Source organism: Taurulus bubalis, assembly GCF_910589615.1.
Source record: "Taurulus bubalis genome assembly, chromosome: 14".
NCBI classification, from domain to species: Eukaryota; Metazoa; Chordata; class Actinopteri; order Perciformes; family Cottidae; genus Taurulus; species Taurulus bubalis.
This window is the reverse complement of record NC_136602.1, coordinates 19,716,302-19,740,922: the sequence shown is the minus strand read 5'-3', so window position 1 is coordinate 19,740,922 and position 24,621 is coordinate 19,716,302. Positions and strand designations below refer to the sequence as shown.

At 42.5% G+C, this 24,621-nt stretch overlaps 1 protein-coding gene across 1 annotated transcript; it reads left to right on the top strand.

Annotated features, from left to right (window-relative positions):
- Positions 1–110: 110 nt before the first annotated feature.
- LOC306747085 (heparan-alpha-glucosaminide N-acetyltransferase) lies at positions 111–21,631 on the top strand (the record flags this gene model as incomplete). The annotated part of the gene is made up of 18 exons (XM_079230088.1): positions 111–192; positions 522–616; positions 732–853; positions 1,819–1,937; positions 3,795–3,864; positions 3,964–4,030; positions 5,819–5,901; positions 8,744–8,820; positions 9,663–9,693; positions 9,789–9,949; positions 12,341–12,453; positions 12,668–12,789; positions 13,530–13,653; positions 13,760–13,846; positions 15,603–15,680; positions 19,180–19,250; positions 20,333–20,445; positions 21,450–21,631. The coding sequence occupies 18 exons, from the start codon at positions 111–113 to the stop codon at positions 21,629–21,631; spliced, it is 1,797 nt and encodes a 598-aa protein (XP_079086214.1).
- Between the last annotated feature and the right edge of the window lie 2,990 nt (positions 21,632–24,621).

The following is a 24,621-nucleotide window of genomic DNA, read 5'->3' as shown; positions in this document are numbered from 1 at the left end:
AACCAGTTTCAAGGAACCAACCGGACATGCATGCTGCCCTTTGACCACTTTTTATATTGGTGTGAGTGTTATAAAGATGAGCGGTGGAAGTGAAGTTATCAAGTAGCAACATGGAGCCCAGGAGACCGCTACAAGCATGTCTAACTTTGTTAATCCTTGTAACCAGCAGCTATGGAGGACACCTAAAATCAGGTGAGTCTTCTCTGAGCCATTAGCAGTAGATGTGGATCCTTCTGGTGTTCAGTCTTAAACAGTCAAAAGTGTTTCTGAAGGTTTGACACATGATTCTACCAACGAGCTGCTGCTTGTGACAATCAGAGTCAGTTCTCCGTAATCCAGGTTAACATTAGTTTATGACAAATGGACCTCTCGGTATGAGAAGGTATAGGTCGGTAATAGTATTTTTAGTCTGTTATCTTGGGAATGATGGTGATCTGATACACCCTTCTGCTATCTTATGTTTATGATGTACAAAAAGCTCTGCATACATCATAAAAGAGCGCTGTTTTGTTTCTAAGCAGGGCCCACTCTGAAAATGGACCAGGCTCTGTTAACGTTACATAACCAGCTGACCGAAGAAGTGCAGGTCTTCTACACATCAGATTACTGCTACAAGGTAAAGGAAGAGACGAACAGACAGTACATCTCCCTCTCCTTGAATCCCTAATTGTCTTGAGACCCCTTTGAGTGTACAGTACATAGTCAGTGTTTCACCTGTTTTTACCTCCCAGTGTGTGTACCAGCATTTGCTTACTGTGAAACCCAACAACAACAACGCATCTGTGGTGATCGGCACTAAATTCACTCTGACTCTGCGAGTGGAGTCACAGACCAGGAATGCAACTTTTTGCAGGTATAGTTTGAACCTTCTAACAAAGCGACAATAACATCAAACCACCCACAATCGTCAGAGGTTGAAAATGCTGATTTGTTTCCTGTTTACTCATCTTTACTAGCCGGGGGAGTGTATTGCTCTTGTTTCCAGCCATGATATAGTGTGGTGGCATCCGATGATTGCATCAGCAGTCTGTGGGATTATTTACAGGGCTGGGGGAGTAATCCTGACCTGCTTTCTGGACATGAGTGATGCCCTCCCTTAAACTACCTCCCTGGGTATCGATCAGGAGCCTTTTTGGGTTTAATAAGACTTGACATTCCAATATTGATGAAAAGGGCTCATTAAAGCTTCCGAGCTGCTCGTCCTGTGGAAACCTCAGCGGGGATGTTAACTGGAGGAGACAGGCGGCATATTTATAAACAATCAGGACTGACAAGACACCGGGGCAGAGTTTTCCACTTGGGGGTCACCTGTAAACATGGGGCCAGAGATTCGGTTGCACCATGACAAGCCTCTGGTGCTTTTTCTTACCTTCTCAGAGGTCTGGTCCTGTGCTTTCCTAGATCAATGCTGAGGTCTCTAACCAGACTGCACTGCTATTGATTCCCTTTTCCCCTTTGAAAAAAAAAAACACTCCAAGTGATAGCTAGTATGTCATCCCAACAGTGGATCAATATGAGCGTGTAATGCATGTTTTTGGGGGCCTGACACTGGAGATGAGGGGACAGAGGAAGCACTCAGGTCTGCAGACACTAGGTGGTGCTCCTGAGCTTCCCTGTGTTATAAAACCAGAAGGCGATAGGAAGACCTTTTTTTTAATAGTCGGGTAAAAAGGAAAACAGCAGCAAGTGGATGAAAAAGGTAATTTAATATATGCTGCTGAGGAAATATAATTTCAAAGGGGATCAAATGAAAACAGCCTGTAGTTTTATGTGCTTTTAAGGAAAGTGTGTCTCAATATTTCACTGTTATGGATTCAGGTGGAGTCAGACATATGGAGAAGGTGGTCATTACTCTGTATGGATCCAGATGTCCAAGGCCGCCAGTAACCCCAGCTGCACTGACGCTGTGGATAAACAGCCAAACAATGCACACCTGCGTAAGTGCACAACACTGATGAGGAACACAGGAGGATGGCGTTCTGTAATCGGTCGCATAGCTTTGAATAACATACTGGGAGTGAAGGTGATGGCTTTGGTGAGACACAGTGACAGTAAAGGAACCTCGGCCGAGCCTTTGATCCGCTCTCTACTTAATTGAGTCAGCAAAGAGGAGAATCACTCGGCCTGTCCACATCTGCTGAGCAGTAATACTCTTCCATCTCCTGGGACATGATGTGTATTGATCAGATAAGACGTGCTTTCTTGAAAAGGGATAAAAGAAAAGCTTTTCTGTTTGTTTTGAAGGCCTGGCTCCGCGCGTGGAGCATTGTGGGTAATACATTAGGGAGTGTGGAAGGATTAGGCCGTAATGGGATTTTGAAAGCGTCTCTCTCCATAATGTACACTGTACTTAACAATATTGCAGATTATGTTGTAGATCAGACTTTTAAGGCCAAGTAGCCATTACCCGAGCAGATATATGGTCAGCATGACGGCAGCCCTGACCGTATGATGAGCTTCCATTAGCTCTGCAGACCAGTGCTTACACAAACTCCCAATAGGACTTGCTCAGCTTAAGTAATGGTCTGGTCAGCAGCTCAAGGCAGGTTAGAGTTGCCCTGCTGGGGAATTTCAAAGTTTACTTCAGCGTCTCAGATTGATCGGCAGTGGGTCTCTGTGAGGTCACGTGATATGCTTCTGTGCAGCCACAATCAGATCCTTTAATCACGTTAGTACTGTATTCTGCATTGTTTCACAAACCACAAGTCACCTGCTGAGGGTGAGGGTGAACTTAATTGAGTTGTTTCGAAATGAGTCCATTCATTTTCTATTTAATCCGACAATAACTAGTAGAGCGAGCATGGCAGAGATCTGGTGTCGTTTCACTTCATGTGCTGAGAGCTTTGTGGTGTTTTTCAAAATTGATGGGCAGCAGAGATATCATGCCACGACTTTCCCGAGGCGTTATAGTGACCACTCTTTGTTCAGAGTGATGTCGTAGTGTGGATTCAAGATCAGGTTAAAATGGCTGCTTTTTGTTTGTTTTTCCACTGAAGACAAACAGGGTTACTGCCCTCTTATTTCCTTCCTTGCTTTGACGCAAGAAGACCATACTGATATCTCCCGGAGCCTGTGTTATGTATAATTGGTAGTGCAGCTGTAAAATGTCTCACTGATGTTTTTCAATGCTGCTGGTGCAGATGGTGGGTGAGCAACAATGTCGTAAACTTGCATTTAAGTGGTTAAGCAGCATTATTTCTGCTGAACATATGTCTCTATTGGCCTTTGTATCTACATTAATCAGTGTAACATAAACTCTTTTTTCCCCAAATAATTACTATGTTTTACCATCATCTTTGTTCTGTGATCTGGGTAGATTTCATCATCCCTTTAGCAAATAAAAGACATTTCAGCTACTGTGTTTGTGCCCTCCCGTGCTATATATCTCATCTTGACCTCGCTCCTTTCTACGATGCCCTCTGGCAGACCAGCTCTCTCCCTCAGTCTTTGTTTTCTTGTCCTCCTTCCAGTGTAGCCTTACATTTTCCTCTTCGTACGCCTGCAGGGTTAGATTACCCAGATGGATCGACCAAGAGTTTTCCATTAGGTCCCTGTTTGTCACTTGAGGGATCCCCTTTGACACTGGTTGACTGACAGAGAGCCACAAGGGAGTCACGAGGCGAGTAAAGCAGACAGTTTACAGTGCTAATCAGGCCTTTTATTCCCAGTCAGATCCTATTCTGATAGAGATGCACAGCATAAAGCTCCTGCCATGGACTTCCAGACAGACAGACTATGACGTTGGATGGTTGCATAATGTTCATTTTAAAACATTTCCTTTTCTTATTTTCCAGCTCTTCTGGTGGCAGCTCTCTTACTGGCCCTAATCGCTCTCTTATTCGTTGCGGCACCCTACATCTACAGGTACCCATATGTTTTTCACATCATCCATAATGAAAATACCATCCTGCACTTACTCCTCCATCAGAACAAGGCAGCTCAGACTTGTTGTTCCATTTGCAGGAGGCGTTGTACATTGAAATGTATTAAGACCTTGTGCTGCCAAGGCCCACAGTACTCAGTGGATAATGTAAGTACAATCTGCCTCTAATGAATGCATTATATTAATATCCTAATAAATGCAATGAAATCACGCAGATGAGTGGTTTGATTGATTAGATTTAGATCAATCATAAACCAATCAAATGAAATGAGTGGCAGTCTCATCAGTACAAACTGTAAAATTTTTGAGATACTAAACATCTCTGTATTAACCATAAAAATACACATTTGTATTCATGGTTAATGTGCGTAAGATAAAAATGTATGGACATCTTTATATGTTATTCTTAATATCCTTGTTTGGCCCCTAAACTCCTGGAATTTCCCAGAATTTGAAGCGCTCAGAAGAGCGCTTTGCAAAGCATCTCCGCCACCTTTATTTCTTCACTGCAGAAAAGTATTGACCTTAAAGTTGCCTTCATCCAACAGTAACATTGCATTATTTGTATTGGCAACGACGCAGCCTGAGCTGCATACCAGAATTGCTCTGAGACTCCAGTCATCAAGCCGTTTGGGAGACACTAATGGAATGATTGATACAAATGTTAGCAGAGCCAATTGTACAGCAGACTTACATGGAAGCGATAGAGCGGTGTGTCCGTCCAATCATCTGGCTTGATGGCAAGAGCTGCTGTGTAATTTCGGTGAGCATGAATGGCTCCTCTCATTCTTCCATGCAAGATGTCTCTGTCTTCCATATGCTGGCTGGATGGCATGCAGATCCATCATAACATATTAGTGCTGGTGTCTTCCTGCTCTGGCTCTTTAAACTGCTGCATAGAGGCCAGCGAGTCAGGCTAATCCAACTGAGAGGGCAACAGGCCACAGTCATCTCAGTGCTGCCTTCACACAGCGAGGGAAAAATAGGCGCCGACACACAGCACAGAGGATGACCTGCCTAGAAAGATACCCAACATCATTTAGAGGAGGTCTGACCAATGTGACAATTTGGGTTTTTGGTTTTGTCGGCATTTCTGCATCTCAGAACAACTCTAGTTATCTACACTCACGTTAAGTTTCAACTACTTTTTTTGTGTTTTTTTTTCTTTCTACAAGTATATGATAGTGTTGCCATTTTATGTATTTCTAATTGTCTCCACTGTTTTTAACCTCTCCATGTTTTTCGACTTAAAAGAAAAACACTTTTGTAGAGAGAACTTAAACACTGCGCTACAGAGCATTTAGTGCCTTTTAGCCATTGTTTTGAATTCACTATTTTGGTTCAGTATTTCTGTTCTTGTCAACCTTTTTTTCCAACAAAAGCAGGCAGCGGTTTTAAGTAAAAAAGCTCTAATAAAGCAACTGCACGCTACCTACTCAGTACCAAAAGACCGTCAGACAACGTTAGCAGCTAGCGAGCATAGAGCACTATTTAGCACTATCTTCAACAACTAAAGGAGCTAAAAGTAGAGTGAATATTGGACTTACTCATCAGGTGATCAGAAACGTGATGTCAAATGAATGCTGGATGTGTGAACGTCTCGTCTTTTCCCTAATTATCTCTATGAGGTCGAAACTCTTTCCACGTTTACACTTGGTTCCTGTTGCCCCCAACTGGCCTAAAAATCTGTCAATACTGCTATAATACGTTAAACCGAAGAGTCTCGAAAAATCCATATGGATGCAAACACAGATTAACTTCAACAACAAAGACAAATAGCAGTCACGAGTTGAAACAACACGCTACATTCAGTAATCTATATGTATATTTATAGTAAGTGAACAAATGTTGCTACTTTTCATACAGCCGTGTATGAGCCAGACTGGTGTTTATATACTTAAATAAATGTTCTCTCCTCTCTAATTGTTTCTTCAGGACCCAGCAGAGGCTTGTGGAGCTGAGCACAATACCACTAAAGCTAAATCAGCACGTCTGCTCTCGCTGGACACTTTCCGAGGGTATGCACGCCATCAACAACCATCCTGTTTATCAGTCTATCACCACATGTGGCCCGTTCACATGCTTATTCTTTTGAGAGCAGTCTGGGGCATGATGAAGATCTACAGGCCCAATGTAATGAATAATTACAAGGGTCACAGTCTGGCCACATGCTCCCCTAAGCTGTTGTTATCAGGCGGTATAGCTTTGGGCATGATTTGTGATATCGGTGCGTCTCGGGTTGGGAACAGTGTGTTTCTGTTGGACAGGAGTGATGCATGTGATTGAATCTGGGCTCCCTGCTCGTCTTAATTGTGGCCTGGGGGTAGACACAAAGCACGCCTCTCTAGAAACAGGATGCTGGTGTGGCTTTGACCTCCCCCTTGCCAAATAATTGATGTAATAATACCATCAACATATCAGCACACATCCACACGGCCATAGATCTCTTGCCAAAAATGAGGAGCGAGAGGAAATCCAGCAGCACAGAAGCAGCGTCCAGCAGACAATTGGCATCTTCTCCATCTGTGGCTTCCTTTTTGGATGGAAAGCCATCGGAAACCACCGTGCATACATGTGCTGAATTCAAAATACCACATAGTTGATGTAGTTTGGGAGCTGAATTAGTTGAGTACACTTAGACCAGACTTTGAAAAGGTTCAAGGAAAGGCTAAATCTAATTTTCCATTCAGTTACACCGCCTGACGCAGTTCTGTACTTGTCACATATTGATGTCCTGATGGGTTCTACTGGAGATTGTCATACCTGGAAACACACTTAATCAGACTGTGACTCAGCACTCAAGATTAACTCTGCATGTGCCTCCACGGAACTGTGACTTATGAGCCATACACTCCCCCAATAAGTAACAACTTTCTGCAGAGAACAGACGCATCATCGACATAAACGCCGAGACATTTCTGAAAGCAAAAGGCTTTTCTCCTGAGCTGAAAGGTTTTCCTGATCATTGCTCAGGCCGCACTGACATGATATACAGAGAACAGCGGGGTACGGTTGCGTGTTAATTTTTCTAAAAGGATTTGGTTTTTAATCTTGCGCCGCGCTGCTAAAAGCCTGTCGCCGGTTTCCATACTGTGGAAAATCGCACCGTCAGTATAGTGAGGAGTGCCATGCGACAGAGGGAACAACTATTACAGCAAAACAAGGGATTGTCAGTTGACTTCAACACCAGCTGGCCGACTCATTCTGTCCATTATTTTTGACTGAGCTCCAAGTTTTACTCTGATTCAGTTTCAGATATGCTCTGATGTTTGGCCACACAAAAAAAGAACCTTGGCATTTCCACTCAAGTAGTAATTTATTATGACTAGATTGGATGTCCGTGTATTACATATGGCAAGCACAGTAGGTAACTTAATACTCTGCAGTGATAGAGTGCAACTATCCATTTGCAACGGGGAAATGTACTAAGCTAACGCTCTAATCGGCAATGCATGTGCAGTGATTCAAATCAAAGAAGTCCATAAGCGTCTATCAGCGAGTCATAACCAGTTGTCACTGCTGCAACGAAGACACATGCATCTGTATACCGTTAGCTATAAATCATAAATTCTGAATCCCAGACATAAATTAAGTCTGTTACTGAAGTGACAAATGCTCATTGGAGAGCGTCACGGGGATATTTACAACTTGATTAGCAACCAAGAAACAAGTCTGTGGTGTTTCAACCTGGACATTATTAACTTTGGTGCAACATAAAAGCAAAGGGATCTCAGTGCACATCATATTAATTAGGCACTTGTAGTTTTCCTTAATCATAGTTAGCGTCACACGTGTGCGGCATCTGTAATGTCAAATTGAGCTCTCGTTTCACCATCAGACGCCCCCGAGTGTTTAGATTAAAAAGATGGCCAATAAGCTCGGATATTGCAGGGATTTTCACCGGGTCTCATCTGGCCACTGATTTACCTCTTGTCTTTGTCACTATGGCGACTAATGGATGTGTTTATCAAAATGTAAATGATGGGCTGCATTCATATGTGTGCGTGCATTAGAGGGAACGAGTACATGGACACATGCCGCAAGGTTTACTCTACTTTAATAGCCCTTTTGAGATGATAGCGGCCGATTAAAACCCCGTATCAGCAGGTTGTGGCTAAAAGAGCAGTAATGGCTTTGGTGCACCCCTTAATTGAATCTAGGCCGAAAGACAAGAGGAGGCAGAGGAAGATACAGTGCATCTTATCAGGGACTCTTGTTCTTAGAGGTTGTCTTGATCTTGTTATGTCTCTTAAAGACCCCCTCGATGATATTTCTTTCTCTTTTTGATTAAATAAAACATGAATTAAAAGCATAAATTCAAGTATTTAGGAGGTTGAAATGCTTAAATCAACCTCTGAGCGAACCTCTTGACCATGCTACATTCCCCCACAAGTTGTATGTTGTGAAATGCCCCCCCTCCCCTCCTTATTCTGACATGCAACACAAACACCTCCCTTCCCTCCGGTGTCTGGTTCGGTGAAGCACTCCATCACGTGTGCTGTGTTTTAGCAGCCTTGGCCGGTGCTAAAGTATAAAGTGTATCATATATTAGACGCAAAGTCTTTAGTCAGCATTCCTGCTTGGGGAGATCCAGAGGACAAGTGTTCATTTCCTGAGTGATTCATAATGCTTAGATTGCATTACCTTGCATTTGGAGTGTGACAGAATAAAAAGCCCCTGTAATTCAAAACTTTAAAAAACGCAGTTAAATATGAACGTTTTACGCCTTATTTCTAATTGTTTTAAAACAGTTTCCACCCATATTTCCATCATTCACTCTACTGCGAGACTGTTAATCCAATTGTTGGTGATTTACTCAACAGTGTGCTGGAGTGCTGACTCATTGTCGTGTCTTTGCAGGTTTGCCCTGATGGTGATGGTGTTTGTGAACTATGGAGGAGGAGGCTACTGGTTCTTTGAACATGCACCATGGAATGGTTGAGTAAAGGAGAAGAGATACACACAGTTTTGTTTCCCCTCATCTGCTATTCAAGTAGATTTAATAGCTGAAAGGACAACCGCTGACAGTGGTCAGCCTGTTTCAAGGAAGGAGCCGATACTCCATAACATTAATGTACGCCTTCTTTCACATGAAGCCAAATGTGACATGAATGTGTGAACACAAAGCTATTATTCAATGGCAGCGTTCTCCTCATCAAATCTGCAACATCTTCTGACCTGTTGTCAGTAATTATGGGAAATGTCAAACCAGACACACAGGGGGCCATTCCTCAAATGAGCACAATCCATAGATTTTGATTGTTATTAACAAGCAGGGAGGAGATGAGAAAGAGGCGGGATGAATGTTTAAATGGCATGCTGGGAGAATATGGGAGGGGAATGTGTAGTAGTCGCCTCCTGCAGCAGCCGCTCTTGAGGTGCCCCGGAGCAATGTAAATAATGTAAATAAAAGTTTGGAAAAAGCGAAAATGTCAATGAAACTTTTATGAAATCCATGTCCTGTGTTTAGGGCTGTTCTCAATTTAAATCGTATAATAGCCTTGTTGCCACATCTACAAGGGTGTATTGATTTCAGGGCTGGTTTGATTAATCTTCTCTTTCCTGCTGTCACAGGAGTGTAAATATGTATTCACCTTTTGAAAATGGAAAGTTAATGACTGAAGCAGCACTTTGAGGACATAACATTGTTCTTAATTGACCGTGTAGTCATTTTGTATTGCAGAGATTAGAAAAGAGCAAGAACTGTGAACTGTGTTAAACAGCATTCAGGTTTCTGTGTGTCTGTTGGTACTAACGTATGCTTCTGGATCCATTGCAGGTCTCACTGTGGGAGATCTTGTCATGCCATGGTAGGTTTGCCAAAGAGGACTGCTCTATTTTAAGATATGCATGTTTGGGTGCATATGTACATGTTTTAATGGAACAATACTATTGTTTCTTCCAGGTTTGTGTTTGTTATTGGGACTTCTGTGGTGTTGGCTTTCAGATCCATGCAGAGGAGAGGAGTGAGCCGCCGGCAGCTGCTGCGCAAAATAACCTGGAGGACAGTCGTCCTCCTGATGCTCGGCTTCTGCTTCCTGAACTACTCTCCACGAGACGGACCACGTAGGTGCAAAACATGTGGCACAGATGGAACAAATTCACTGTGCTCTCTCTGTGTTCTGTGTCTTTGTTTTGTTCTATAGTGGAGAACATGATTAAAACACAGACCGGAATCTGTGTCTAATAATATGTCCACTTGTTACACAGCACTGTAACTCACGAGCACCACATCAGGCTTCTCTTGCGTTAATGCACCTGTTCGTCTGAAAGATGAAGCACGGTAAAAACAATCTGCATTGGCTTTATATTATGTAACCACTCACAATGTTGACGCAGATTCCGAAACAAGAATTTTTTTCAAGATTCATTCCATATTTTGTCATACAAACCTGCAACGATTGGTGGATAAATCCATGAGACAGATGACAGAAAATATATGCAATATGCAGAACGTTTGATCATTGATGAATTGACACTTTTTCTTGATTTATATATATATAATATGTTTAGGTTTTTGACTGTTGGTGGCGGTTCAAGCCAAGCTAATATTAATACATGTCTTGTTTTGTGCAGACTAAAAACATCATCAGACTGATTGATTATGAACATAATGACTTATGACTTAGACGATAGGTGTAATGTAGCTTATATTTGATATGCACAAACTAAATGCCTTGTTTTCACAAAGTGCAGTTAATCATGTGACAGAGACAAATATGTTTTCTGATCCAGATGTGTGATTAAAGCCAAAGCTGCAGGGCTGTGTCGGGTTAAAGGAGGGGGAGGAGGCTGAATAAAAAATTCCCCATTTCATCGTCCACCTGGGGAGGCACAGGGCGCCCTGCACACATTAGCCATCCCCAGTGCTAATGGACTTTCCTGTGTGAATGTCTGCGTAACCGGGTTAACAAAAATATTATTATTGTGTGTGCAGTCTCAAAACCCAGCGCCAGGGGACGTTTAACAGAGGCAGATTGAGCAAAAACAACCACTGCGGTAATGGACAATTACAAACAGATAGTGTTACACTCTTCAGCCCCATGCAGCTGCTGCTGGAGCTGAGCATAACAGCATAGTGACTTTTACCATAAACTGCAGCTTTGCCCTCCATTTCCAAGGACGTCCTCGGCAGTTCAGTCCCAGGGTCTGATCTAATAAGAGAGTGGAGTCATACCAGCTCAATATGTTAAACCGTTTCAATGGCAGACGAGATGGAAGAAGGTGTTGACCTTTGACGGAAACTATGAGTCATTTCAAATAAACGCCGCTACGGTTAGATCATCTTTGCCAAAGCAGTGACCTTGAAACTCCAATTTTGGTTATTTTATTTTTTATTTTGTCAGTCAAATGAAAGACTTACACACCACGTTGTTGGTTTTAGACGATTAGAAAAGCACTTTGTTTAATGGATGAAATCCACATTGAGTTCGATAAACTCAAAACCTCACTGTGGTGAAGCTAAACACATTGATCAGTCAAAAACATTATTTTGCTCAAGGCGACGATGTGTTTTCAATATTTAATCTTTGAGCATTTCACATCTGATTTGGATGGTGACGGCTTCAGAGACTTTATTGCGTTCTGCTCACTTCCACATATAATAATGATCAGATTCCACTTTATTGTCATTGCACAGAGGTGCAGTTTTAGCATCTAAGCAGAAGTGCTAAAAGAAGTAGTAAAAGTGCAGTACAGTGTGCTTATCAATCTATCACTGAAAGTGCTCAGAGATGGGAAGTAGACAGCAGAGCTTTCACTTCTTAAATGATATTGAACGTCAAAAGGGTCTCAATTCCAACCCCCCCCCCCCCCCAAAAAAAGACATGAATAAATAAATAAAAAGGTGAAACAAAAGATTGTACAGTTTCCTGCAAAAATTGGACTTTCAGCATTGTTTTTCATTTAGGTGACACATGTGTGTAGGGGCACAGATAAAGTAAGTTATCTGGGTGGAGGTGTAACAAATGTGTTGTAAGTAAGAGCTTCCTCTTTTCCTATGAAAGGAGAGATTTCCGCCCCTTATTTGATTTGTCCGGATCAATGATTGGGATTACACGGGTTTTCGCAGCACTTTGTGCGGCAAAGAGGTTTTCAATTAACTAATGTGTAGATTACCATCAATCTCTCAACCACCAGCCCATTTTATCCCCCCTACACCCCCAATTTGTCGAGACAAAGAGATAACTGGGAATCTTTGATTAGCTTCCCAGGTTCTTGACATGTCCGTATCCTGAAGGCTGACACCATTTCCTAGTGTGGCGAGCTGTCCATCATCCTCGATAGGGAACAGGTTCTCTTGTCCTCCACTATCAATCTCCTGATTTATAATTTGCTCAGATCAGCAGGAAAAGCTTCACACCACTGAGTTATATCTGTGCTTGTAGAGCTGTTCATCATTGGGGATCAAGGGACTTGTAGTTGTTCATGATGTGTGTGTTGTTGACCGTGTTTCAGTGTCCTGGTCCTGGCTGAGGATCCCTGGAGTGCTGCAGCGTCTGGGCTTCACCTACTTTGTTCTGTCTCTCCTGCAGACTTTCTGGGGCCAGAAAGAAATCCCTCTGAGAGCGGTGAGCAGCTCTGTCAAGTCCACTTTAGTCTGTCATTGCACACCAGGGGGACAAAGGAAAAAGTCCAGCCTGAACCAGCACATTTATAAAAAGCTAACTTGATGCCACGATGCAGCTTGGATTCCTTGGTCCATTGTTATAACTGGCCAAACATGCATCAAAATACAGTTGTCAAAGAAGATGAGCAGAAGATTATTTGTGTTCTGTGATGCAGAATCCCTGGTGGAAACCCGTCCAGGATGTGGTTCTTTACTGGCCACAGTGGCTGATCATCATCCTGCTAGAGACGCTGTGGCTCTGCATCACTTTGCTCATGCCCGTACCCAACTGCCCCACGTGAGTCCAAACACAGTTCCCTGTTGTGTAACTGACCACGTGCAATCCTCTCATTAATCAACTGCACACATATGCTAAAAGTGTAAATCTCTCCATGCTGAGATGATCTCCAGTTGGGGCTGCAAGCAGCGGTGTTAATGTGCACCTTGTGTTACTGGTGTTATGAACCGCCGTGATTTATGGGCCTGTGGTGGATGCTTCAGAGGGCATAATTAGCCAATCTCAGTCTGTCATGTGCAATAAGAGGAGCGGAGGCAGGGGATCCATCTTCCTCGCTCGGCATCTTCTGCTCAGTGCTGCTTTTTTCTGTATTTTCCCCCATTTCTGTGACCCTGCGTGGCATCACGGTTAGAATAGTTTCTTCTAAAATGTATGGAATGTGAGGATGATAATGATGCATTTTATTTATAAGTGCCCTAAAGGACACCTTACAGGCACAGTTAAAAATGAGCAGCAGTGCATCATGAAATCAAGCAAAACAGAAATATACAATAATAGGTGTATTGATTAATAAGTGAATATCTTGCCAAAGAGAGTTCCAAAGGCGGGATGCAGCTGAAGCCTGAGTCTAGACCCCATAGTAAATCTCATCCAAAGCTTAAAGCGGTCGGATGGAAAAACCTCCCTGCCTCGTGTTCCTTGCATTTTGTTTCATTATTTAATCATTTATTATCTCATTACTTTTTCAATACTATAAAATGTTCTTTTAATACTGATTATTCTACATTGTTTGCTATCAGGGGGTATTTGGGAGCTGGTGGAATCGGTGATAATGGCCTTTACGCAAACTGCACAGGAGGCGCAGCCGGTTACATTGATAGATGGATGTTTGGGGATAACATGTACAGATACCCCACATGCAGAGTAAGGTCTTTTTCTCACACCATTCATTATTTTATCCATCTACCATAAAACCTGGCAGGTGGAATTAAAACAATCTTGCTGATCCTTTTCTTCTGGCTTTTTCCAGGAAATGTATCGCACCACGCAGCCCTTCGACCCAGAGGGGGTTCTGGGTACAATCAACTCCATTGTCATGGGATTCCTGGGGATGCAGGTATGGATCATTTATTTAAGATGTCAGTATAATTCTGTTTTCATTTAGTTTCATTTGTTTTAGTTTCATTTGCTATTGCTTGGAATAGGAGTAATGTTTTTCATGATACTGTATTTTGCAAATGCACAGTTTAGCTCAGTTTATGTTATTTATGGAATCATGATGGAGGCTAATTAAAGGGTCAGGTCAACCTTAATGAGTTTTGTCATATTTGACATTTTATTTGTGACGCTCAAACTGTTTTAAATTCACATTTCTTCCCAGAAAACAGTGACAGTGAGTGAGCGTAATCCCAGACCCCACCATTTCCATAGAGAATAGATGTTAAAGGGGAAACGGAAAACTTTTCAACTAGCATTTCCAAGAATTATTTTTGTTGGCGCCACAGTCGCAACTAAATCACTCTCCATTTTCCTAGAGTAAGAAAAATGGTTGCAAGCAAGTGACTGGAACTGTTTCTGGAAGGATATGTTGGTTTTGTGTTTCATAAATGTATTTATTTCAACACTTTGAGCTAACAAAATTGAATTACAAGAGATGCATTGAAAAGATGGTGAATTTAATTTGATCTGCACATTTGGTCATAGTTAAAGTAAAAACATGTGTACACACACGCAACTTATTCAATTAAATTCAATTCAGTTTATTTTATATAGCCCAACATCACAAATACAAGTTTGCCTCGGAGGGCTTTACAATCTGTGCACATAATATTCCTGTCCCGGGACCTCACATCGGATCAGGAAAAACTCCCCAAATAGAGATAGTAAAAACCCTTTCACAGGGAAACAAGGGGAAGAAACCTGAGGAGGATCCCTCTCCCCGGATGGACAGAAGCAATAGATGTCATGTGACCAGAATGAATAACGTAACAGAGTTACAGCACATTCAATGAATATGACAGACATTATTCATATAATGAGTAGTAGGCATGGTCCATGATCCAGATAGCCACAATCCATGAAGCAAAAGGAGGTAGAGCGGCTTTTATTAAAACAATGTCATACTTAAAGTATCAGCACAAATAAAATAGGCTATCGTACCGTTTTTAACGGCCTGGTATGACCATTCCTTTCTAGTATCGGTATAGCATGCAACACGGGAAGAGAGGGGCCGGCGCTCCTGACAACAAATCCGTAAATCGTTCTGGCATAAATGTGCACATCCACACCTCCTCGTAGCAGTTAACTCTGTACTTAAACAAAGATTATGTGAGCGACTCCTTCCCGCCTCTTTGTAAGTGCACAGCTGCCCCCCTTTAATGACAACATGTTGTGAGGAAAAAGTGAGGAGAGAGCTTTCGGTCTTTAGACCTGAGCTTCTGATGGCGACTGTGTCACTTCTAACCATTTGTGTTGTGGGAAGGAACCATGCAAAAGCAGCCACATTGCTCAATTCCCAGTGGGCGGTTAGCACTGAGCCCTTCAGTCAGCGAGTCATAGACGACACGCCAGGTGTCTGCTGCCCTCCTCTGAGCTCGCCCGTGCTAATGTCCTCAGCTGAAACATATTCATCATCACCAAATTAATCAGAGGGTGTGGATGACTTCCATCCCACATCTGGCTCAACAGGATAGGAGAAATGTGACCGCCACGTCAGGGACACGGCATTGACGCCCGCATCCCAGGCCTATTTGGTTACCCAAGGACGAATGCATGTCCGCACCGGTTGTTGGTGTTTACATTGTGTTTCTCATTAAATGTTTGATTAAATGAGTCGTGGTCCCTGTGCTTATCTCTGCCTCTTTCTGCCACAGGCCGGGAAAATAATCATTTTCTACAAGGGGAAGAACATTCACATCCTCGGTCGATTCCTCGTGTGGGCTGTCCTCCTGGTACGTAACATCTTTACAGCTGTGTTTAGGGCTTTAACCACAGCTGTGAAAGTAAATGAGAATAAAAGTCAATTGATAATTTAAAACCAAGACAACAAATCACTTAAAACATTGTGCTACCTCTATGACTCACACAGACCTATAAGCACTTTTATGGTGTTGCCTTGCAATGTGTTTTCCTGCCACTCGGGTATTAGTCATAGCCGTCGAAACCATTCATTAGCAGGAATGTATTGAGGACATGTGTGTGATCTCGGTACAATTAAACAACATCCATGTGTGGCGGTGTTTCCGGGCAGGCAATGGGTATCCAGTTCCTCAAGGGCATGTCCACTGCCTCTCATTGCCTCTGTGCCTCACATGTGGTTTGAGATTGAAAGCGTTGTGCATATTACTTACAGTCGACTGCAGTCAGTAGCATCGGATGAAGAGAATGGCTAATTCATAAGCCTGCGCACTAAGTCTCAACAAATATTTACAGACCAATCACATGACAGTATGGAGACAGTGGAAGAACACAACTAGATCAAAGTCCATTCAAAGCCAGAATAAAAAGATGAAATTCTTCATAAATCTGGTCAGAGAGCGTTTGTGGTCATATTTGTTTTGGATCTGTGTTCATTCCGGGTGGTCTCAAAACACAAGAAGAGGCAAGCTGGCCTCTACTTCATTGAGAGGGGGAATGTGTCCCACAGGGAGGAGCCGAGTGTTATACGAGACGGCCCGTTTTGCATTTCTAAACCTGTGACAGGAGGCTGTTAAGTCTGCTCAAATGAGTTTGACAAATATCCATGTGGAAAGGCCTGGCTTTGCTGAGCTGTACTCGGCCACTGTCTGTACAGTACGATGCTGCAGAGATGTAGCCGGTTTGCAAAGTGTTGCTCGTAGGAGCCCGCATTCCGTGGAGGCAGACATCCTGAGCTGGCGGTGCTGTGACCTGAAGCGACGATGGAGCTGGAGGAGCTGGCTGCTCCACTCAGCCTTTGAAATCAAACGTTGCAGGAGGAAAAGGAGGGGCCCATTAGGTTTAAGTTATGTTGTTTATCATTTTCAATATCAGGTTCCTGCAGACTTGCACGTGTGTTTGACCAATGTGATTAAACCACAATGAAGGTTCTTAAAATAAGTCAACAATTTCATCCATTGGCTTAGTTTTATCACTGCTACGTCTGGCATGTAGGTTTGTTGCATCAAGTCAAGTCGATTTGTGTAGCCTAGCATCACAAGCAATATCTCAATGGAATTTTCAGGCACATGATACTAATGGTTCGTCTTCTAGCCCTACTTTCCACAAAGAAAAAAAAATCCCCCAAAAACCTCAGCATGTAAGAAAACTACAGTCTACCATCATGTTATAAGCTCTGTGGGGCTGCATATTGAGCCACATCAATGCTTTGAGCTAAATGCTAACACGCTCATAACAACAACATGCAAATAGTTATGTTTAACATGTTCATCGATATAGTTTTGCGTGTTAGCATGCTAACATTTGCTGAAAGCACTAAATACAAAATACAGCTAAGGCTGACTGTAATATCATTAATTGAGCACATATAACCCACAGTATTGAATGTTAAGATTTTTATATAGAATATTTGAATATATCCTTCAATATATATATATATATATATAGCCTGAATGTTTGTTCAACATTTTATCGCGATCCATCCTATAAATGTCCAGACATTTCACTCAAAGCTAAAAATGTTGACCTCATGGTGGTGTTCGAGGATATTAAAGTAGAGGCTCAATAAAGTCTTTAAGATTCATCATCTGGGAACCATGAATGTCTGTACCAGATTATGCACATCATTTTTGTCGTTGTCTAAACTACAGACATTGAACGACAATTCTTTCAATAGCTGTTGGGTCTTTCAGTCTGGAGCAAAGTGGTGGACAGACTCAGTGCCAAGGAAAACAACAAATGCAATATCTAATGGGTTGTTTTACTCAATACTACAACAATATTATAACCCCATAAGGTTGTAATAGGTCCAATATCAATTAACTAAATCCAATATATGAAGCAGGTCGTTTGTGTTTGTGATCAGGAAGAATCCATGCTCATATATGTGAAAATCAATTGAAATGCTGTTGTGAGAATTTAATGTCGTTAACCTCAATTCTTAAATGACGAATCTCCCCATTCTGTCCTCTGGTGTTGAATCTTATTGACTATCATTGTGGAGCGAGTGACTGGAGGGAGGTGAAATATATTAGATCCATTTGGCTTCTCCCAGAGGCACAGAGTGATAAAGTAACACATGAGGAAATAAATAAACATTAGGCTTTTATGTTTTTCCCGCTGGTTCACCGGCTAATGCTACATAGATGCTGTGGATGCTACTCAAGATTATGATGCTGGAGATGTTATATTCAGAATCATACAGTGTTTAGTGATTGATCAATACAGGGACTTAAAAATCCTGCTTAACTGAAATGGAGAATAACAATAAAATAGATTTTCTCACGTTGCAATGGTTGATAGAGAGAGCTGGCCTTTTTTTATTGATTCTGGGAAGAGATACAGACCATATGTCAAGTGTGAATACAGCCTATGATCGTCCCACGTGATCTGCTGCGTATGTATATTTACTTTAGGTTCTTCTTTAATCTCATTAGCTAACTCAGCTAAGTCTTTTTTTAGTCCCAAAAAGAAAAAAGCACAATACGTTTTAAAGATTGGCCTGCTCTTCATATTGACTTTTCTAATACGATTCTGCCTGAGAGGGGAGGCAGTGCGGAGCTGAACTCCCTCTGGTTTCTGACATGTGCTCTTAACATTAGCAGGTTGTCTCCGTGGAGGAGGGAGCTCATTTCTGCAGGCAATAAAAACCAGAAAGTGTTGATACAGTAAAAGACAAGCCAGGATTTTTTTTGCGGTGGATTGATATTCAGCGGTGACCATGCATCTTCCCCCTAATAAACAATAGCCCCTGTTAATTAAAATCCAACGATCAGGCTCCAGAAATGAGATTGAAATTGAGCGATTGCCCCACATACCAGCCCCGTCCCACATCCTGCTGCCTGGATAGCCTGGAGACTCAATCCAGCCCCGGCTAGGCTATTTCCACACCATCGATTCTGTCATCTATACACATGATGGATATGCACCTAACAAGCATGTTTGGACTCTGATCCACTGCCCTGGGTTTCTCTCTGGAGCACAAAATGTTTCCTCGAGTATCTAATTCACGTGTAAAGGTAAATAGATGAGGCAATAAATGCTTTTAATTATAGAGTTATCGAGATCATACACAGTTGCTCTGTATCGTGGCTAATAAGTCTGTGGGGTTGACTTCAGATGGGTGTGTTGGGCTGTCTTTGAGGTGCACGATATTGTGTGTGTGTGACTTGATGGACATTCTTCATCTGACTTTCAGATAATCGTTTTATCTGCCGGACTCGCTTTATTCTGTTGCTTCACATTTTAGCAGCCCAATACTACTTGCTTTATCGTCCTCCATCGATTTGAAATCTGTTTCATTTCTACCCTCAGGGAATCTCTGCAGCCATCCTTTCTAAGTGCACACGAGACGGAGGATTTATACCTGTCAATAAAAACCTTTGGTAAGTGCTTCCTGACCCTCTAAATCCAGCCACTTTTCCTCACAAAGAAAGGATGGGTTTCCAACAGGCACAAATCAAGGCTGCTAAAACACGCGTTTACTTACCTCTAACGACAGCTTTGACTGTAAATAATCACCCACGCTGTCGGGAGTGTGAGGTGGAGCGGTTATACATCCTCACAACATGATCACTCTTCCTCACAGCCAGGAAAATACAGGATGCTTTATCCTCTCTACTCACTCACGACACATTTTACCAGCACTGTGTGATGGAATGGGATCAAACTCTGGGAACAGCATCTCTATAACCACAGTGTTGTCTAACCGCTCCCAAACTATCATGTGCCTTTTTTGGTAAAACAAGGCGCGGCATCTTGATACATGTTTATAATGATTTTGCATGAAATACAGCTCAATTACTACCTCCGAATTAGATAACTTTACGACCCGTGCATTTGTACCACTCCCACATTCCCCTTAATATGACGTGAATCATTTTAATGTTGCAGCAGGAAGAATACCATTTCATCTGTGATGTGTAAGCAAATTCTTCATGATGTTCCACAGGGGCCCCCGCTAACGCTGTGCTTATCCCTCGCCATTACCTGCCTGGCTTTTATAGGCAGTCCATCATACACAGGTTATTGAGCTCTTGAGTACGAGTCTCTGCCTGGATGTCTAGAAGTAATTAACTCCCAGCTAAGAATCCTTTTTGGCCCCACTTCAGCTGAGATAAAAAAAAATAAAAAAGCCCAAGCTGCAAGGATGCTCCAGGAGGCAGCCATTTTACATCAGATGATATTACATCAAACATTCTTGCACTTAGGAACAGACAGGGACATGGCTGGCTGGCATGACTCCACGTGGGCACGTGCCAGGGATCCACCTCTGATGCTTTAGACCGATCCAGCAAACTGTCCCGCAGTTCGCCGGATTGGCTCGAGACCCGGGGCGTTATTTAGCTGCAGCACAGGATTGATAGACTCTGTGTTTTTACACCCTTGTTCACGCCGCCCCACTTCCATTTTAGTGATGCCCAGATGTACGTTGTTGTAACGTGTTGCTGATGGTCTGTCTCTCCAGGTCGTTGTCCTTTGTGATGTGTATGGGCTGTTCCTCCTTCCTGCTGCTGGGAGCCATGTACTTTGTCATCGATATTAAGGGCTGGTGGGGCGGACAGCCATTCCTATACCCAGGTACTGTTATTCACAAGTCAAAATGAAAATTACACCGCTATATTATGCTTTGGTTACAAAAGAAAGACCATCAGAAACATTTTTGGCACATGATTAAGCACCTTGACTACTTGAAAAATGCATTTATTTTCTTAACATTGGGTTAACATTGGGTCATGTGACTACTTGTAGTGACGAACTCACACAGAATTATCACTGGACTATTGGACGTTGTAACGTCTTTCCGCTCATGGTTTTAGTTTTCTGGTCTGTGACTGTTGTTTCCATTAGCAGGCAGCTGTATTCAGGGTAGATCTTGAAACCCACTGTACGCTGCCTCCCAGTAGCAAACAGAGGTGAAGCATTTAGCCTTGAGCAGCTAAAGAGTCATATTTCCCTCAGAAGCTGGCAGAGAGCAAAACAGAGCTACAAGGAGAGTCAATATTGAACTTGATGCCAAATGTATTTGTATCTGTCAGATGTGTAAACAGGTTTGCTAAACAAGTTCGCCATATCAACTTTAGATATGATGACATATCAGTGTTGTGTTAAATCAGGTGTAATGGAACAATTCAGGTCCCTTTCAACCCGGGTCAAATAATTGCAACACTTTAAGTTAACTTTGCACTCGCTACCTACAATAAAGTAATTAGGGAGGAATTCGGATACATCGGCGCAAGCAAATGCAAAACCGGTTTTACATTCATTTGTTTAGTCTCGGTCAGACTCAGAGGCGAGCGCTTGAGATTATTAAAGTAAAAAGTAACTTTATTTAGAAGGTTTTTGGAAGTTTGCACTGCTTGCCCCACTATACGACTACAAGTTTTCCAAATCTCCACAGCGGAGGTGATGAGTGCAAAGTAGCACGACTCGTGAAGACTGAATAAAGAAAAATACTCTAGCAGTCCTGTTCAGCAGCAACTTGACTTTGACTCTTATCCTCTCCTCTCCTCTCCTCTCCTCTCCTCTCCTCTCCTCTTCTCTCCTCTCCTCACTTCTCCTCTCCTCTCCTCTCCTCTTCTCAGGGATGAACTCCATCTTTGTCTATGTTGGCCACTCTCTCCTGGGTTTCTACTTCCCGTTCAGCTGGGAGATGCGCTTCCAGCAGAGCCACTGGGAAGAGCTCTTCCAAAGCCTGTGGGCAACTTCTCTGTGGGTGTTCATCGCATACCTGCTGTACAGGAAGAAATTCTTCCTCAAAATATAAACCAGGATGATCATGTGTCCCCTTTTCCTTCTCATGATGCAATTTTCAAATGTATTTGTTCTAAACAAACGTTATTCATGTTAAATTCTATAGGTTATCATAACATCATTGGGGGGGAAATCTGGCCTACTGTTGTTTGCTTACTCAGTTTAATTGGCTTACTCAGGTGCATTTGAATGAATTGTGATGCTAATATCGGAGCCTGATGAAGCAAGTCGCTCAGAGGAAGTGCTTAAAGTGTGTACCAAACACATGCTGCAGCACAGCAAACTAGTATGAACATGTTCATCCATGAAACCCATTAAATCAGCTCCTATAGTTTCTCTAGATGTCTGATTCATCGTCAGTGTGGGCAGCTGAGGATTTATTTGATGCCACTTGTTTTGTGCACTGAATAGACTGATTAACTCAAATATACTGAGGTGGTACTTAACAAATTAGGACGAGTGATTCCACTACACACCAGGCCAGCCATCACGAGTCTGTTGCCATGGCCACTCCTTCTGTGTGTGTGTGTGTGTGTGTGTGTGTGTGTGTGTGTGTGTGTGTGTGTGCCAATACCATCTGCTGTCCGAGTGACAGTGCTTTAATAGGGGTCAAGATGCACAGCTCACAAAGGAGTTTCATTAATGGGACCGACACCTCTTGCACTCATTGTATTAGAAAATCAGGGAAATTACACAAATCCAATTCATCCGAGAACCACGACGTGCCCCCTCATAGAGCCCGAGCTCGTTACAGGTTTCACATTTTACATATTTAACACGTTGAGCTCCTCGTCTACTGAAAGCGAGTTTATTTTGACATTTGGATTATATTATTTCCACATGGTTGACACTGGGGTTGAGTGATTTATTGAAGCGTAGAACGCACACATGACGGTATTGAACTTGCTCAGATCCGCGTGCCCTCAGCATCAGGTCAGGTGGTGTGTACATCATGAAATGAGCATCTAGTTAATGAAATGCAACGGCATCCTGCTCTTCTTCCAGAGTGAAGCCATATAACACACTGCTCAGTAATGACATTCCGTAATACGGCGTAGTGGTTTTGGTAAGTGTCTTGTGAACAGAAGTTCTGGTTTGAATCCCTGAAGGTGCATCCTGCCTTCTTGAACAACACTCAAGTTCTTAATTGCTTTCCCAAACTATATACTGTGCCAGCCAGCAATGGAAACGCATAGCTGCATCTTCTTGAGATGAAGACTAAATCAATACACACTCGCCACAGAGGCCTAAAGATATCTGTTGTGTCCTTACATGCAATGATAAAGCTTTTAATTTAGATATTAGCATTTAGCTGACCCAGTATGAGCGACTTACTGGAACTGCAGCAGCTCAGAAGCCATTAGAAACGTCACAAGAAGTTGTTAATACAGATTAAAATTACAATGTCTAGACAGCGGAGATGATGAATATTCTGCTTATGTTTCAGATTGGATTTCTGCTGATCCCATGCTACAGAAACATTGTCAGAAAAGAGTCCACAAGCTAGCGTTGTCGTGGTCCCCCATACCACGACTACACCACAACATTTCCGTGTCTCTATTGATTCTCCATGAGCATATGTCTCAGGATACCTATAGTCCGTCATATGGAAACTTTATCCCAGATACAATGTTCTCATTCAGACCGCTCAGCTGATCTTATGTCACATAAAGATCCCCACGCTCTCCCTTGATACAGCCGGCAGCATTGACAGTGAACATTTGGGTCCAGTATCTGTGAACGCATTGATATCAATATTATATCTGGAAAAAAGTGTCACATTTCTTTCTCTCAATATTTAAGCAGTGCCTATATTTTTAATTGATGTATTGGGTTTGTGTAGACAAGTGAAAGGTATATCAGTGTAACAATGGAACTGAATATGGTAGTAATATAATCTGGATATTAACTTTAGCTTTTGACCTGTATTGTCAGCAGGTCCCAAGTCAAAATGAATTATATAATACACATAAATATATATATTGATATATTGACTCCAGATATTTATTTTACTTTCTCACATATGATTCTTCCTCTTCATATACAGTCTGGTTTCTTCTAGTATTTCCTTTTTTTATAGCTATAACTGATACAGATATTGACAAATTGGACCAAAGACAGCAGGTGCAAATATATAATAGCAGTGTTTTCTTCCACTTAGTTGGAAGTTGCTGGAGCTCCTGAGAAGCCTCTTCTGCAGCCCAGTGAGCTGCAGTGTTCCTGCTCCATGCAGAGACATTGATTAGAGAGCGATTGCTGTGTGAGTGACTGGTGTCCTGCCCCGAGGCTGCAGCAATGCATCACTCCACACACACCATCCAGTCACACAGAGAGATCCCTCACTTGAGCGACAGCCTTTAGCTACGGACATACTCTCAAGACCTGAGAGAGGTGGAAAGATCCCACAGAGTTTGACCAGAGTCACACAGCTGGCCTTACAAAATTAAGTGATTTGGTTCTGGGACCTAAAAGTGAAATTTATGAGCTTGCACATGTTTGCTAGTTATAAGGGAAGTAGAACTAATTCATGGTGTTTTGGGGGCTGCAGCTCAGCAGTGAAATGGTTCATCATTCAGCCCTGCATCCCCATTGGCAGGAGATAACCAGATGCTGGGCCGCTGTCACCTTGTTCTCAAATAGACCTTTTTAAAAATGTTCGAATCCACTGACGTGACTATGTTAATGTCATTTGGGGCTAGTTGTGAAATAATGATACAGTTCATACATCCATGATGACAGAGCTGCAATAATGAAGCAGTGATTAAAATGAGCACACCTGATACCCTTTTTTTTGCCTGCAGCTTTCAAATTCGCCATTTAATGATAATTGTTAATATTTTTCCCCCTGCAGAGTGTTAATGAGGTGACTGACCTGCTGTTAGATGATGCTCTTAAATGTAGATGCTGTGCTGCCTGCTGCTGCGGACGCAGCGGGGCAGTGAGCAGGAGCAGTCAGCCTCCTCCCCCTGGCCAGCCAGCCAGTCAGCCAGCAGCCAGCAGCCA